Source organism: Etheostoma cragini, chromosome 10, assembly GCF_013103735.1.
Source record: "Etheostoma cragini isolate CJK2018 chromosome 10, CSU_Ecrag_1.0, whole genome shotgun sequence".
NCBI classification, from domain to species: domain Eukaryota; kingdom Metazoa; phylum Chordata; class Actinopteri; order Perciformes; family Percidae; genus Etheostoma; species Etheostoma cragini.
The window spans coordinates 3,129,163-3,142,886 of NC_048416.1; the positions used below are offsets into that span (position 1 = coordinate 3,129,163).

General features: G+C 39.7%; 1 protein-coding gene across 2 annotated transcripts in view; it reads right to left on the reverse strand.

The window, feature by feature from the left end:
* The window catches only part of aff2 (AF4/FMR2 family, member 2), a 210,102-nt gene that overhangs the window by 96,134 nt on the left and 100,244 nt on the right, over positions 1 to 13,724 (reverse strand). For both annotated transcript variants that reach the window (XM_034883341.1, XM_034883340.1), the window contains exon 5: positions 4,615 to 4,659. In XM_034883341.1, the coding sequence (XP_034739232.1) occupies positions 4,615 to 4,659 (45 nt within the window). The remainder of the gene's footprint in view (positions 1 to 4,614; positions 4,660 to 13,724) is intronic.

Consider the following 13,724-nt stretch of genomic DNA (forward strand, 5'->3'; position numbering starts at 1 on the left):
TTTCATGCCTGAGGTGGGAAAATGCATTTTCTTAAAGGTTTGACTAATCCACTATCACATGAAATGATCAGAAATATAACTATATGAGGTATAAAAAAAAAAAAAAGTATGACCCAAAAGGCACCCAACTCAGAGAATCACCCGCATACCGCTGGCTTTTTCCCCAAGAAAACAGCGACCATGGATACCAGGTTTTTAAAATAGAAAGGTTTTCTTTAAAGCAAAGTGGATTGACAAATTTCCTGAATATGAACTTCTGCCATCATGGAGAAGATTCTCACTTCCAAGATGTAAAACATATATAAAAAAAAGAAAAACAATGAGTTTCCTCCCCTGTCATGACTAAAGGCCGTTTTATGGTTGTGTGTAGCATCGACGTCGTACCCCCGCAGACCCCTCAGCATCAATGCCGGACCCTGTCCTGCACCTTTGTGTAAAAAATAAAATCTAACTACATGTCACTCGGCAGTAGTGTTGCATCCCCCCCCCCACCACCCCGACTCATTTCCTGGTTCTCCTTCTCCATAAACAACATGAAATCAAGGAGAGGGTTAACTTTTCCTGCTAAGGATGTCTCAATGTGGTGACACTTTTGTTTCTCTCACTATGACTGTAGAGCCGCTACTCGCGCCGAAGATAATCGCACTCACTCTCTCACTTCTCCCTCGCTCTATCACACACACCCACACACACACCAGCGCTCAAGCCGAAACATCAAGCCAGTTACCTAAGCTATGGAGAAAGATCTGCCTGGAGCCGCCGCACTACCATTAAACGGCCCAACGGACTGACCGTCGCTAACCCCCACCCACTCCCCCAACCATCTTGTCGGTGATTGGCTGGAGTGGTTTGTTGTATTTTGGTGCACAGCCTGTGCCTGTAGTGTTAGTTTGACGTGTATGACCCTCGCTTAAAGCCTATGACCCAGGCTTTTTCCCAGTGTATTCGGCTTGGACCCAAATCCAGTTAAGTTCAGATACAGAAAACACAAAAAAAGGTGCACAGAGGTTGGCAGGCAGACACTATATAATAAATGAACCCCAAAAAACATGAAGGCTATTAAGCAAAACACAGAAGACGAACCACGGCGAAAGAAGACAACCCGACATGAAGCAACAAGGCTCTGACACGGGACAAAGACACAAGGACTAAATACACAAGGTAATGACAACTAACAAGGGACAGGTGACACTAAGGATGAGGAACAGGTGAAAAAAATCAGGGATGGGCAGACAATCACAAAGGCGGGAAAACTAACAGGCAGGAAGTAAAACAAGACAAGACAGAAAACAGGCTTCAAAATAAAACAGGAAACAGCACATACAGACAGTCAGGACAGCAAGAACTCATAGTGCACCTTCAAAATGATTGTTTATTCCTATTCCTTATGTCCTTAAGATCTTTTCTTAATCTTATGATTATGTCGATTTATATCTTGATTTAAAAATCATTTGGTGTTGTTGAGCAAAGGACTGTAGAAGACAAATTTCCCCTCAAGCACAATAAAGTGTATTCTGTTCTATTCTAATAGTTAGAAGGTAGGTAGGTCTAAGGTAGCCTTTTTGCGGCTAAATCATCTTATTCAAATTCACCATTTATGGTGCTAATCCAAACTTAATAAAACATACAACACCCGGTCAATCTAAATTTGCCCTCATGTATCTGGTAAATAACAATGATAGCTGAATTGGAGCAAAGTTGAGAAAAAGAGACTGCTTATGCAACATCCCTGATGCAGAATAGTGGAGTCAGCATTCAATCAAGGGTGTGCCGAAGCGTCACCATGGACGCGTGGACTTTAATATTACTTATGGTACAAACTGTGAGGAGCACGGGGAGTTGGTGGCGCACCTGGGATCGGTGTACTGAGAGTCAAATAAGTGCAGAGTTGTGGAATTTCCAAAATAAAAGCTGACTCTAGTTGGTTGCGTTGCAGCTACGGTAAGCAGCACAGCAGCAGCTTCCTATTGCAATCCTTGCTTTCACACTGTTAGTCTGTAAAAGCTGTAATTAATTAACAAGAAACACACATGTGAACGTGTGTGTGTGCGTGCTTGTCCGTTTGCATGGGCGTGCATGTGTGTGAATGTATGTGTGTGTGTGCATGCGTGTGTGTTTGTGTGTGTGCATGTTGTGTGCATATGCATGTGATCGTACGCGTGTGTGTTTGTACATGCGTCCGTGTATGTTTGCATGTGCGTGCGTTTGACCGTATGTGCGTGTGTGTATTTGCATGCATCCGTGCGTGTGTGTGTGCATGCATCCGTCTCTGTGTGCGTGTGTGTGTGTGTGTGTGCATGCATATATGCGTGTGTGTCCGTGTGTTTGTGTGTGCCACCGTATCTGCGTGAGTGTGTCCATGTGTGTGTCTGTGTGTGTTTGTTTGTGCACGTGTGTGTCTGTGTTTGTTTGTTTGTGCAATATGTTGTGTTATTGCATATGTGCGTGTGTTTTTAAAGCGTAGGGGGATATACTTTTTGTATTTATATTTATGTAATATCTCACTTATACTAATTACACTTATTAAATTAAATTACAGTCTTTTGCGATATGATAAGGGAACAAAGCCATGGCGCGCTTTCAATTTAGTTTGTTGACAGATAATTTGCCAACAGTGGCGCAAAACATACCATTTTTATTTACTTTTCTATTTAAACTCAAATGTGATTTAAAATGTATCGAGGTACAAGACTTTAAGCTAAAGATCCTTAAAGCAAAAGTGAAATTACAGATTTTAAAAACTACTTTAAAAAGTAAAACTACACAAAAAACTACTCAACTACAGTAATGGGAGTTATAGTAACTCGTTACCTTTACTTCTCTCACACACACACACACACACACACTCAACTGTCAGCAGGTCACTAGGTCAGAGGGCTTTAAAGGTTACTGACATCACAATTTCCCATCATGCGTCTCTTCGCCCCCTCAGCGGGGGATGACTCATATTCATCAGATGACTCATGTTTGTATGTGTGTGTGTGTGTGTGTGTGCGTGTGTATAAGTGAGCTATGTAGCTCAACGTTTAGTTGAGTATGAGTCTAGTGAGTTATCTGCATGTGTGTGTGTGTGTGTGTGTGTGTGTGTGTGTGTGTGTGTGTGGTTTTTTTCGTCTCTGAATGTGTGAAAACCTGTCCTGACAACACACGATGCGTTGCTATGCAATTTTTCCCTGACATCATCTTGTCCCTCTTAGACGAGTTCCTGTGTTTTGACAGCCGGTACTTCCAATAGTGTGTGCATCTTTGCAGGTATTTGAAAGTGTGTGTGTGTCTTTAAATGTGTTACCACTACTACTACTACTACTATGCAGTGCACTGGAAAGAGAAATAACCTCTACCAGTTGGTAGAGAAATAACCTCTACCAGCTACCAGTGGTGGACTGGTAGCTAGAGAGTTGACAGTTCATCTCCAGGGCACTGCCAAGGTGCTCTTGAGCAAGACACTATACCCCCACCGCCTTTCCATGGACAGCCCCCCCACACAAAGTTCCAATAGTGCTACTTGCTGTCTATACCATATGTTAAAATATAAGCAGGGATGACTGAGAAATGTCTGAGAAACACTGCAAAAAGTCAAAAGTCTTGTGCGGAGTGTGTTCTAGACCTACTCTATCTGTAAAGTGTCTTGAGATGTATTGATGTATTGATACTATAAATAAAATTGAATTGAATTAAAGCTTTGAAGTCAGGTTAAGCAGCGGTACTTCTACCCACAATATCTCTGATACGCACTGTTACCTTGAATTGTGAAAACATTCAAAACAGCAATGTATCTGTGCCAAGCGTCTTGTAGCTGTGCCGTCACAAAAAGGGAAAAAATGAACCGCAAGCCTACGCTCCGATTCACCTCACCTCACATTTTGAACTTCCCAATCTTTCCACTTGACACGGCTAAAAGCCACACAGTGAATTCAATAGCGCACCCATATTATTGACAAAGGCTTTTCATGCTGCTCACAGCACACTATCTGTCACACAGCCTGTTGGCCAGCATATTGATTTGTGAAAAGGAGAGAAAGAGGTGAATGACAGTGGGCAGAGAAGGATGATGAGAGGAAGTCAGACAGGGAGTGATGAGACAAATGAGATAATACAGAGAGGAAAAGAAAGATAACTTGACACGAAGCAGTCAAAGAAGGCCTTGTCTATGGACTGAGAAGATTCGCAAAAAAAAACACATTTCTGTTGTTTTGACATCACCCTGAAGGAACACAGTAACAAAACAACAAAAGACAGAAAAAAATGGTAGGATTTGTGGAAAGAAACATGTTGCGTGATGTAATTTTGATGAGACGCAGATAGGAAAAGAGGAGAATGGAGAGAAAGAGAGATGAAAAAGAGGGTAAAGGACAGGAGAACATTGTGGAGGATGAAGTCATCCTAACAAAAAAACTTGAATAATCATTGACCTGAGCCAACAGATCTCCTTCTTTTTTATCCCTCTGTTTCTCCCCCCCCCCCCGTCCTTTCTTCCTAAAGTCAGACTCTCTGGAGAGAGACGAAGGTCTTTGTGAGCAAACAGAAAATAGCTGATAATCAGTGCAATTACGCTGTGTGTGTGTGTGTGTGTGTGTGTGTGTGTGTGTGTGGTGTGTGTTTGTGTGTACATACCCGCAAGATCTCTTCAACACAGCTGGAGTCATTTGGCAGGCTAACCTGGAGACAACAAAGAAGAGACAGAGAGACTGACTTCAACGCTATTTAAAGCACAATTACATTACATGGGAAAAAGAGAGTTATCAGACAAGTAGAAGCAGATTTATCCACAACACTGTCCTTATTGAAAATTCTCTCCCCTCCAGTCAAGCTTTCCGTTAATACCTTTCAGTACTCACGGGAAATACTTCTTGAAATTCTTTCCGACAGAGGAAGACAAAACCACACTTCTAATTTCTACGTTGCAAACGCTGTTTTTGCCCGATAAAGTGATTTAGGACTCAGCAAAGGCTCCACGCAGAGCCGTCGTAGTCTAGCTAAGTGGCCTGAAGTTTATACTTGGTGTGTGCGTCAATCTCTTTAAGAGAATAGCAGGGCCGGCATGTGTGTTTGTGTGTGTGTGGTTGAACGAATGAGAGAGTAACGGGCATTAGCTTTGGAGCAAGTACTGACTCTAAAGGCATAGTGAGTGAAACAAAGTGTCTCCCCTGTGCTTTTTGACCACAGTGTAGCAGAAAAAGTTTCTTCTCCTTGATTTCATGTTTATAATGGAGAGGAGAACCAGGAAATTAGTTGGGCGAAACGCTACTAAACGTGTGGTTACAATCTTCAAGAGACCACGTCAGGCTACGGCGAAGGGTCTGGAGCCTCCACGTATACCTACGTATACATACACCTACGTACGTATTCTTACGTAACCCTATATCTATACGACTATAGATATAGGGTTATGTATACTACATGCTAACCATAACCCTATATCTACGTACGTATACCCAAGCAAAAGCATAAATTACATTTTAACCCTTGTGTTGTCTTCCCGGGTTAAAAGAAGTTTCACTACCACCACCTTACTACCAGTAGTTTTACACTATTTTTTGGAGTTCATGGTCAATAACCATCATTTATATAGAATTATACCTCATATTTGAGTTTAAAAAAAAACTGAAATTATGAATTATTTTGTCTAAAAGTTAAGATCAGAGGAATGTACAGATAAGTCAAGATCAATTGTATTTGCAAAGAGCGTTGTATGGAATCCAATCGATTTTTTGTGGTAATTTGGTTAAAAAGAAACCCATATTTCAGATATAGATATTTTTTAAAGGGGTCAAATTTGACCCGAGGACAACAAGAGGGTTAAATGACAACTGCTCTGCTGTAGCTGTACCTAGCTAGCTACAGTAATTAGGCTAACATTGAGAGTAGCTTTTCAGCAAACATTAGCCTAAACTCTGATAGTTTCAAGAATTGGCCTTTCCACAGAGGCTTTTTCTGTATCACACAGTTAATGCGCTTTTGTGAAGAGAATTTTATTTGGATGTAACCCGTAACCCAACGAACTAATGTAACTTAGCAAGTACCCCAGCAAGATTGGCTACAATCGATACAGCATAGTGTCAATATTTTCAGTGGCAATACTGTATCGATACACAGACGCCAAGTATGGATCTTTTATTGTATATGTGTTTGTCTGCTTGACAATCCTATTTTTTACAGCATTAACACTGAAGTGATATGAACAAACAGAAAAATGTATCTTTTTAAATAAAATAGATGTTGACAACGTTTCCTTTGGGGACGTCATTTAAAATTTGGAAATATTAGAAGTTGAAAAAAAGGTAATAAATTGCAATATATCGCAGAATGTCAACAATATTTAAAATCGCAATATTGTATGGCAACATAAGTATTGTGATGATATCGTATCATGAGGCCTCTAGCGATCCCCCCCCCCCCCCCTTCCTTACAATTTTACTCATATGTTTAGACACCGTACTGCAAACTCTATATATTTCAAGAATTGCTTTTCCTACAGACATATGCACAACACATTTATCTATTTCATTTCAAATCAAACATTCATTTAAATTTATCTTTTTACAACTGCTCATGTTCTAAATTAACTTTGAAAGTCAAAACCTTTGTGCATTTTGGTTGGCTAAAACAATGCAATATAATAGAATTGTAATTATCCTCCTCACTATATCTTTTGTGTGACTCATACAGATGGGTTTGTGCATGTGGGCGGAGACGTTAGAAAGCTGAGATATTTCTGTTTTCAAATAGCCATAAAACGCCCGTGGTTTGGCCTGTGCCGTGTAAGCCACAGGGCCTTTTCAGCTCCACGGTTCATGGGACTCACTGGAGTTTTGAAGGAGGAAAGCAAGAGACCGCCTGAGGTTAAACATATGCAACTACTCTGATAGAATTTACCAGTTCGGTGGCTGCTCACTGCTAATCTGTGTTACCATGTGCCAATAAAGTCAATAAAGTCTTGTCTATTGAACAAGACCAATCTGGACTGAAGACAGATGTGTGACCAGTTGCCTGGGCTGTCAATTCAGACATTAAAAACACACTTGAAACCAATGTAAAACTATGAAAACTCAACCGTCACATAATGAAGTTTCTGTAGCGTGAAATGGTTTTCTGTGTCAGGTCAGCCAAAGGGCCCATTTGCTGCCAGTGGAAACACACGAATAAATGTCTATTGCCAAATCATTGCTTCCAATAATTCATTAACAGCAAAATAAAGCTATTGGCTAGGCCAAATCTGGGCTTAGATATGAAGAAAAAAGAGCCAGAGGAACAGCTGGAGGAAGACTGTGAGAGCAATTCACTGTGCTCATGTACTAACATACTACAGCACCATAACCTCTGTCACACACCATTACTAATAGCCCCGACGTGAACAGAGGAACAATTTAGTAACCATGATGAGGAGGATGACATCATCTTCAGTCTTAAATCACTGACCGTTAAAATAACAAAGCAATAAAAGTGATTCTAGCCAGACTGTGTGTGTATACGTGTGGAAGACAGAGTCTCAACAACAAAAACATCAATCTGTTTTCTAGACATGAGCTGTGCTTCCACGCGAGCTCATTACTCCACATCAACATTACATTCATCAGCCAGTGAGTCAACAGGAAATCATAGTGGGAGGATAAAGACGTGTACTTTCCAAAGAAATATTTGAGACTACTTTTTATACAAAAAAAACCACCTCATGGTATGACAAAAACAAAACAGGCGTGCTAAATTGAAATAGTCTCAAAACAAACCACTTTGAATCAAATTAGTTTTACTGTTTTTTTGTAACTTTGGGTTCACCATTGGGGAAGTGGGGGGTAACGACTTTCAATTAACATATTGTTTGTTGGAGTTTGAAGGCTTTTTTACATTGTGGCATTTTAATACATAAAAGTTAGTGCATTATTGTTAAAATAATAAGTAAGTGAGTACAGTACGTAAGGTTTATAAGGCAGATTTGAGTCGCGAATGATTAACACGGTTTACGGCATTACGTGTCATGCTGAGATTTGTGAAATCCATAAACTAATAAACCTTTCTCATTACAAACAACAACAGAAGATGGTAATCATTTCAAAAAGGTTTCATCTATGATTGTTTGATTGCTAACGTTAGCTCAAAACGCCATTCAACTGACAGCCTTTGTTGTGTTTGATTGCTAGCTTGTGGCTAAGCTAGCAGTCATTTCAAAAACATTTTAGCTATATATGGTTGTTTTATTGCTAACGTTGGCTAAAAACACCATTCAACTGACAGCCTTTGTTGTGTTTGAATGCTAGCTTGTAGCTAAGCTTGTAGTTAAGCTAGCAATAATTTTTAAAAGTTTTAGCTATAGTTGTTTGATTTCTAATGTTAGCTCAAAACACCATTCAAGTGACAACCTGTGTTGTGCTTCATTGCTAGCTTGTAGCTAAGCTAGCAGTCATTTCAAAAACGTTTTAGCCATGGTTGTTGGATTGCCAACGTTATCTCAAAACCCCATTCAACCGGCAACCTTTGTTGTGTTTGATGCTAACTTGTAGCCAGCAGTGAACCAACGTTCATTAAGTAGGTTCATTTTTACTGTGTTGACATTACAGAAGTCTCTTGTTAGCATCTCGTATGCTACTTGTCGCAAAGTGACACATTTGCGACTCAAATCTGCACTCAACTCGTATCGGGGAGTGACAGGGTGATTCGTATTGTGGTATTGTTTGATAAATGCAAACAACAACATTTGAATGTGATTTCCCACTTCAGCATAAAACACAGCTGACAGACAAAAATGGAAACACTCATAAGATTTCAGGCTCGCTGAGTCCATCTATTTCCGTCTCTATCCTTCCGTCTATCCATCTGTCTCTCCCTGCCTCAGTATTACCATCCCTGTCCATCACGGGTGTGTTTAGTTCACTGGAGCATAACACTGACACTATCAGTGTTTGGTGTTTGATTCCTCTTTGCAGTTCCGACTTCAAAACCAGATGGCCTACTGTATGTATTATAACAAACATCGCAACACTTCGTCTTTTCAGAAATAGAAGTCTATTCCGAGCTCAGTGAATATAAATTGTACTTAATGGCTTTTAATGGACATGTGACTCTTACATGTACTACGTTCCTGTGTGGGTGTGAGGGAGTGTGGATGTGTGTGTCTTATGCTGCGAGATCACGGTTAATGTCAAGGACTGAGAGACGGAGGGAATATAAAAGAGAAATAAAAGATGATTGAGAGCCGGAGAGGAAGTCTGCAGGAGGAGAGAGGACAGGATTCAAAGAGAAAATAGATACCAAAGAAAAATGAGAACGCGAGAGAGAGAGAACGAGAGAGAGAGAGGGGGAAAATATAGCCGAGGCAATTACTGAGGCAGAAATCCTTTTTCTCTGAAATAGCTGCTCAGATAGATAGACGTCTACACACACAAACCCTGACACACACACACACACACACACACACACACACACACACACACGCACGCACACACACACACACATCTAAAAGCAGATAGACAGGCAAATGTGGATATACAATAAGACACAAAAGCCTACATCAACATTGTCACACACAGCACTGAAATTACATGAATACAAAATAATTGTCAGTTCTTTTTTTTTTTTTGATTGCCTAATTGTTTGAGCTCTACACACACACAAACCCGCACACACACACACGTGTTAACCATGCATGGTGGCACATCCATCTCTTACAATTGCCTGTCATGTACAGCCCACATGGACTTATAAGACAACAAAAACACATTGAAAAATTTGCTGAAAATAACTTAATTTTATGCAGTATAATATTACATTGCAAACAAAGAACTCCGTTGAGTGTCCCAAGTGTTCCAGAATCATCCATCGAGAGCCGTTCATCAGAAATGATGGACACTTTACTAAAAAGTCAGGCTCTTAAATCATCATATAATGAGTAATAAAAGATGAAATGGAACCCGTCTTTATTGTCACCTAAGGTCACTTTCACACCTGCTGTACGGTTCAGTTGGTTCAGAGGAAATAAAAAATATATGATGTATGCTCTGGTCTGTTTTGTGTTCACACTGACTTTTTGCAAACCAACTAAGACCTGTTAAACATTAAGTCATATGGACTGATGATACTGTCTAATTGGACAGATATGGTCATTGATGCATCATCAGCACTTGATTAAATCCAATTTTGGTGACTTTAATTTACTGATGAACAGGTGTTCGTCTTTGTTCTCTGATCTCCCAAAAAAGCTCCACAAGAAAGAACTGACTATGAGCATTTGGTATAGTACTGTGTTATTGCAACGCTACTTTATGTTTTAATAAGGAAATGCCGAAATGCAGTGGGAAATACTGACAGATTTACACACCCCTTTTAATTAAAAAATTATTATTGATTTAAAAAAATAATCTTTAAAAAGAAAAGTGACGCCAAGAGTCCTGACCAAGCGCGGATATATATGACGCGAATGGGCTAGATGCGAGTCCTAAGAGCGCCAAATAGTGTCGCAAAGAGTCCAAACCCGGAGTGTCAGAAAGTGAGGCCAACATGTCCGACAAAGTGCATCTAAATATGACGCCAAAGGAGACTTTTGCATAGTTAACAAACGCCGAAGGCACCTGACCAAGCATCGTTTTGTGACATGATGGGAGTGAGACTGAGTTCCTTCTCTGTGGTTATACGGTTGGCTGGTGTAATTCAGTAGAAAGAAAATAGTTCTGGATAATCTGTGGATTGTCTTGAGTAACAGGGTCGTTATTTCTGGAAAAAAACATTACTGTTGGGTTTATCAAATGTATTTTTCGCCACAATAAGCCAAGTGCCATATAGTTCTTTTATATTGAAGAGAATGCAGACATCTCTACGGCTGATAAACATCTATATAAATACATAGCACTACAGGGAAGCTGAACAATATCTGTTTTTGATTTTGGGCTGAACTGTCCGTTTAAGCCTTCATAGCTAGCTAGCCAGCTAGGTAATCTCTACACCTCAATTATTGTAATATTACTATGTAATAAAATACAAACAGGCAGTTTTGCATTTTGCACCACGGATTCATGGAAACTATCAGACGTGTTTCCAAGTAAGAAGACACAAGATTAAACATATAATATGTAAAGTCTTACCCTGAAATAAAAGGGTGGATCAATTTCAGCATGATAATATGGTAATTACCAATTTTCAATTCCAAGAAGTTGTATCTAATTTGGAAGGTATTACGCTGATAGCAGCCAATAATTCTGTGAAAACAACATATATTAACCCAATATTAGCATGTTATTACAATATTAATATAACTATATTACCACACCCAGATATAAATATGGTTATCATCAAACCCATTCTTAATTATTACCTTGGTCTGTTAACTTCCTATCACCTTTAAACCCCAGTATTACATCTTAATACTGTGATGTAGCACTTATTACTTTGGTAATTACAAGTTATTACCTATACATTACCTCTTTATTATCACAATGTTACCCCACTATTACTATCTTAATACTGTGGTGGAATGTAAAGTGCTACCTGAAAAGCTTAGGTGCATAAATTTAACTGATCACTTAGAAATCTTGACTTTTGGTAAAATTCTCCTTTACATACACCTCCGATTTAATAAAAACGTGTTAATTTGTTGAGCTTTGAGTCCTTAAATGACTTCACAGGGAAGAGCAGGCAGCAATCTGATTGATTGATTACTGCCATTGTAAACACTTCATCTCATGTTGAGATGAGCATCAATAGCCTGTGTAACGATGGCGCTCACAGAGGGATGACTACTGATTGTTTGTCCTCCTCTGAAAGAACGAGGTTGTAAAATCTCCCACAGATGGCATGAATGATGGCGCTCCATTCTGATTGGCTAAATAAGTACCTATTACAACAATTTGTCATATTAGCGTGGAGCCATATTCACTCCACAAGCAGCATTTTAAAATCGCATTAAAAACCCACTTTAATGTGATCCCACTCGGATGATTTCCCTTTTATAGAACGGTTTGAAAATCCACAAGAGTGTCTTGTTTCTTATGTACTGGAATTAAAAACCATTAAGAGGTAATTATAGTATTGTGTTTATTAAGAAACGGGCTCCTCTGTGTGTGTGTGCATGTGTGTGTGTGTTAGAGATGAATGACTCAGTGAATGCATGTGGGATGACAAACTATGAATTAATAAAAATACCCCCAAAAGACATCCAGTCTGTTCATATCTCCAATAACACAGAGATAGTAGCATTTGACTTGGAGATTGGCAGGCAAAAAAAAAGATGAAAGAGAGAAGAATAGCTACAAAGAGGGAAAGAGGGAGGATAATAAGCAAAGAGTTAGAAAGATATGCAAAGACAATGTCAAACAGAATTCAATCTGGAGCCAGATGAATGTAAACACCTCCCGCCCCCCCGCACTGTCCTCTGAGAAATACTGACTCATCCTCTCCTCTCCCCCTTTTATTTTAGAACTATTTCCTCACAAAGACGAAGGAAATATTTACTTTGCTGGGTAAATTACACTAAATAACTGAACTTTGTATTTTAACACCAGCCCTCTTTGACACCAGAGAGACCAAATATATCACAGAGAAAAACTTGCCGTCATGAGAAATGTCAAAGACAAACAAAAACTGTCAATCATCCTGCCGGCGCGATTGAAGCTTTGACTCGTATACGGTGCAAACTGAGGTCCGACAGGGTTTGGGAAAATCTTCAAGGAGTTTTTTTTTGTCCGCAGGCTTCTCGTTTATTCAGTTTCATCTCCTCCTTTTATCATCCATATTTCAGCTGTTTACAGAGCTGAAGTGACCGCCATCACTGGGATTACCAGCATGCTAGCTAGATCACAAGCACTGCCCTCAGAGGAGACTATGTGTGTGTGTGTGTGTGTGTGTGTGAGAGTGCGTGCTGGATCAACAGCTGCTGTGTGGGATTCAGTGTGCACACACACACACTGATATGTGTGCATGTTTGCGTAGCCTATAAATCAGCCTGCCTAATGATCTCAAGATTGTTGAGTACATATAAAACTAGGTCTATCACCGCATGTATCCTCTTCACACACTTTCATTACTTCACCTCTCAAAAGAGATCTTAGCCGCACTTAAGTGGATTTCATTGTCACCGCACTACAGCCATTACTCTAATGTTGATCTGTGGGACACAGTTATTTGACTCTCTCTCCCTCCCTCTCTCTCTCTCTCTCTCTCTCTTTCATGCCTTCATCTGTCCTGTCAAGTAAAGGCCTAAAATGCCAAAAAACAAATCTAAAAAAATAAATGTCGGACATGTTTTTTGTTCTCAACGCCGGAATCTTCAAAGTCACGTGACTTGGACACGAACAATAGAAAAAGAATACGCTGTAAAAATGTAACAGTCATACAATCCAAGGGCCGGTATTGTAACCCCTCTACGTTATTGCACATTGGACCAACGTAGTCAGGGTAGGTTTTTGCATGAGACTGGGTTGCAAGAGTCACGTGTGAAATATGAATATACCACTCACACAACAGGGGGGGGCGAAATGGTCACTGAAGAGGATCCTATTAGCTTATTATAGCTTATTTTTTGCTGAACGTGCAGCCTAGCCAACACTGAAATGGTGACAGTGGGATAATTCATTTTTCATATGATAGCTACTGAACTTTGACTACAGAAATGGTCGGTTAAAGTCAAACAGTCTTCTGTAAATATAACATATACTTATATACAATATATATATACAGTGGGTACGGAAAGTATTCAGACCCCTTTAAATTTTTCACTCTTTGTTTCATTGCAGCCATTT